Source organism: Gymnoscopelus microlampas (genome assembly GCF_963454915.1).
Source record: "Gymnoscopelus microlampas genome assembly, chromosome: 15".
Taxonomy (NCBI): domain Eukaryota; kingdom Metazoa; phylum Chordata; class Actinopteri; order Myctophiformes; family Myctophidae; genus Gymnoscopelus; species Gymnoscopelus microlampas.
In genome coordinates this window covers 20,531,336-20,535,476 of record NC_139952.1, presented here as the reverse complement: position 1 = coordinate 20,535,476, position 4,141 = coordinate 20,531,336, and the positions used below count along the sequence as shown (strand labels likewise).

The following is a 4,141-nucleotide window of genomic DNA, read 5'->3' as shown; positions in this document are numbered from 1 at the left end:
CTTAACCATCTTCAAACTACGAATCTATTTTGAACCGTTTGACATAATCATCACTAATGTAATGCCACTACCCAGAGGAAAGCACAGAGGGAACAAGCAGGGTGGGAGGACTGTCATATGAAATATTTGCTAGTAGTAGCAAATGTTACCTGCAGAGATGGAACTTTTTAGAAATACTCTGGTTGATTAAACAACCTGTACAATTATTTCACCCAGTATATTTTTATATTTAGCCTTGATAAAATTCTATTTTCAGACCTGAGAGTGGTGAGTGCAACGGATTTGATCGTTAACTTGATATGAGCTGAAGTGAAAGGAAACCACCTATCAACTGCTTTATTTAGACAAAGTAAATCACACTGTATAGTAGCTTGTGGACGACATGCAACAGTTCTCAAATCCTTTCTAAAAATCCAAATCCTATCTAAAATGTTGTTAAGTAAAGTATTGCATTATCAATCTTTCCATCTTTATGTGTGTGTTTGTCAGGAGCTAATCTCGCCAACTGCTGGACTGATCATCAACTCAGAACCTCCACACATTTCTTTATTCTTGTTTTAATATTCTACATAAATGCAAATCCTGCATATCCCGAGAACCGTCGGACTGATGGACTTGGCGTACAAACCTGGCGTGTGTATCATATAACAGAGGAAAGGAGGGCATGTATACATTCCCAACGGGCATTGCTCTTGTTAGTCTATATTTTGGAAGTCCATGGGGCTCGGATCAGGATGACACCTTGCCCAAATTTGGAGTCAGAAACAATTTTATAATTTTAGATGAGTTGCTGTTGGACCAAAACAGAACCCATTCGGTTAAAATATAGATATTTATTTTCTGGGTGCAAACTCATTTCAATGTTAGAATAACAGGAAATCAGGCTTGGTTGTGCCACTTTATGGTCATTTCCTTGCTTCCTGCTTGCAAGCCTGGCCTCAGGACAGCTCCTATTCAACTAAACAGCCATCCTGCTGACACATTTTTATTTGCATATTGAAAATCTGTCTTGAGAAATTTGACTGAAACCATTAGACAGACTTATATGACATACTGTATGACTCCATATTTGGGCACGGTTTCAGCCCGATTCAACCACCCGAACCTCTCTCTCTGAAAAAGTCTAGTCCAATTTGTGCCCAATTTGGAATCCAAGTCACAAAGGTGACATCCATGATGCTCTGATCGGTGCTACTGGATTTTCAGGCCGCTTTGCGCCCTGAAAATCTAAATGTGAATGGCCTGAAGCATCTGTTATTCGATGACATAAGATATACGGTATGTACATGTTAAATCACATGGAGACCACTTGAAATGCTGTAAATCTCTAGGTGTATGGGCAGTTCTATGGGCTCATCAGAACATAAATCCTCGCGTAGAGATAGAAGAATGCCAAAAAGTAGAAAGCCAGTTTGTACCATCCCTCCTTTTGATAGTATGCAAGGATGTCAGCCTTCGTGATGGTTGTGGGGTCATACAGTCCTGGGCCACTCATCACTGGCCTGCTCATGTAGCTCCAGATGTGGTATGCAAGCAGAGGCATGTTGAAGCTGAGGGTGAGCCACTCTGCAGCACAGAAAAACATCACACAGAAGAAGACATGGATGAGGTACTCTGGGAGCACAAGGGGATTTAACATTTTGCAATGATCTATAGGATTCCTGTGGTCAACCTTCAGCTCATGGAAGAATACAATATGCCAAAAAGCAAAGAAGATTAGGGCTACTACAAGCAATAGAGCAAGCATATAGCAACAGACAGTGAATGTGAAGACCATTTCTTCTCCAGCCAGCTTGCTTTGAGATTGTATAGAGATGAGGTATCCGGTGTCCCTCAAAAGCTGAGCTTGCTAAGGTCAGAATTTGTAAACCCAAATGAAGAACACAGGAACACGAGGCACAAGGATCAGATTAACATCCGGGGGAGCATGCAAACAATGAAAGGCACTACTAAACTCTGGCAATGAGTTGATGAGAAACCAGGGTTTAAATACTGCACATCAGTGACAAGACGATGATGACATAACGGTGATATGATGATGATGATGATGATGATGATGATGAAGACATAACCAGAGGAGAGCAGAACCTGCAGCCATGACTGCCAAAGTATGGGGTAACCATAGGACTAGGGGCACTTGTGAGAATTGGGCCCATTTTTCCAGAGAACTGGGTGGACACTTAACTGGTACTGGGTTTTGGGGGGAAACTGGGCAATATTTTGGGGTAGAACTGGGCACTATTTTTGGGTTCACCTACAGTAGGCTATGTCCAGACTAGGGGACATGATGAGAGGGTTAACAAGACTTTCCCGTGCATGGACTGACATAGCCAGTAGAGGGCGACATTAGACAAAACATAAAACACGAGCAACTTTGAATATCATGTTCTGATGATACATGCAGTGACCAAAGCAACGTCGACTCTCGGTTCTCCTGACAAATAATAATAATGATGATGATTTAAGCGCACTCAGCCTAGACACATTGTACAACAAAGATTGTTGATTTGATGTTCTCTTGGGCACAGGGGAAAGGACCTCTGCAACAGTGACGTTATTGAGCCGTGAAGATCAATACAGCGGTCAGTCGATAAACAGATCGTATTGATCAAGCTGAGAGACACAGGATCCGCAGTTGGCCGGTGCAGAGATCAGCACCACAGCGTCGGGAGAAGTCAAAGGTAATAAGGTAGGCTAAAAACGCATGGACATTGTTTCACCCCCTTGACAATAGTGCTAAATCTGCTTTGTATAACCCAGGCTATTTTGAGCAAAAGGTTTGACTGGTACCAATTATAAATGATACAGGTCTGAGAGTCTATGGTTGTGGGTACCGCAGCATCTTTGTACATGTGCACGGGACTGGCACGCACTGGACTGCTGTGTTTTACTTTGTCCTGGTTAAGTGCTTTATTGCCGTCCATGTCCATTTAATGACAATTTTGAGGACAATGTGAATTCGTTAGGCCAGTGGTTTTCACACGTTTTTGTGTCCAGGACCCCCACATTGATATATATTTGGCCGGGAACCTCCATCTGACAATGTTTTGTGCCAGGGAAACCCAGAAGAGAACATTTTGGGTTAAAAAATGTAAACACTTTCAAGATCTTTCTCTTTTTTTTTTTCCAAAAATAGCAGATGTACAAGCTCCCCTTGTGAGCTTGTAGATTTGCTATTTTTTAATAGTCAACATGGATAAAGTGGTTCAAATGATTGTGTTGCTGTATTAACACATTTTGATGGGTACCCCCTGGAACCCCCCCAAGGACCCCTGGGGGTCCCCGGACCCCACTTGAGAACCAATGCATTAGGCTACGAGTTGTGTGATATTAACCCCCTAACAAGACCAATGTCTGTGTAGTCTATGCCTGCGTAATAATGATTAATCAATGAATCCTGTGGGTATTGTTGATGATGAAGCTGTTACTGTACACGGCTGGGCTAGGGCTACTATCATGTTTTGACTCCTGGCAAATGCCCCCCTTCTAATTCTGGTACAGGGCACAGCTGAGAGGGGGGTGTTGGCGCACGGCTGTAATTACAGCGGTGGATGCATCGCATCTGCTCTGCTGTGTGTGTGTGTGTGTGTGTGTGTGTGTGTGTGTGTGTGTGTGTGTGTGTGTGTGTGTGTGCGCGCGCGCGTGTGCGCGCGCGCGTGTGTGTGTGTGTGTGTGTGTGTGTTGTGTGGAGCTCCAGCAAGTTTATATTGTCCTAAGGAGAGAGATAGGGAGAGGGAGAGAGAGGGATAGAGAGACACAGACAGACAGACAAACAAACTGACAGACAAGGCAGTCGCTTAAGGAGATGAGTGACAGACACGTTCCTCACTCACTGTAGTGTGTGTAGGGCATAAGGAAAGAGGACACCCACCCACCCACCGATCAGTGACTGCATGCTGCACGTGCAGCAGCAACAGGGCGAGAGTGAACAGGTTGAGTGACAGCTACTGTGTTTTTGACTAGGAGACAGAATGAAGCAGTTACAGACCGCAGTGACCCTCCACATGTTCCTGTGGTCGGCGTGGGCCTTCTCCCACCCGTCTGTCATGGACACCATCCTCGCTGCTGGCTTAGGTAAGTTCAATTACATTTAAACTCAATTCAGTTAAAGAAAGAACACTGCACACTGTCTTCAAATGCA

General features: G+C 44.0%; 2 protein-coding genes across 2 annotated transcripts in view; one reads left to right on the top strand and one right to left on the bottom strand.

The window, feature by feature from the left end:
* Positions 1 to 1,345: 1,345 nt before the first annotated feature.
* On the bottom strand, positions 1,346 to 1,777 carry LOC311061692 (protein cornichon homolog 1-like; the record flags this gene model as incomplete). The annotated part of the gene is made up of 1 exon (XM_084080381.1): positions 1,346 to 1,777. One exon carries the CDS (start codon positions 1,775 to 1,777, stop codon positions 1,346 to 1,348), a length of 432 nt encoding a protein of 143 aa, XP_083936507.1.
* Positions 1,778 to 3,967: 2,190 nt separating this feature from the next.
* Positions 3,968 to 4,141, top strand: part of LOC311062002 (uncharacterized protein) — an 11,490-nt gene continuing 11,316 nt past the window's right edge. The window contains exon 1 of the mRNA XM_084080744.1: positions 3,968 to 4,074. Within this exon, the coding sequence (XP_083936870.1) occupies positions 3,972 to 4,074 (103 nt within the window). The 5' untranslated portion in view covers positions 3,968 to 3,971. The remainder of the gene's footprint in view (positions 4,075 to 4,141) is intronic.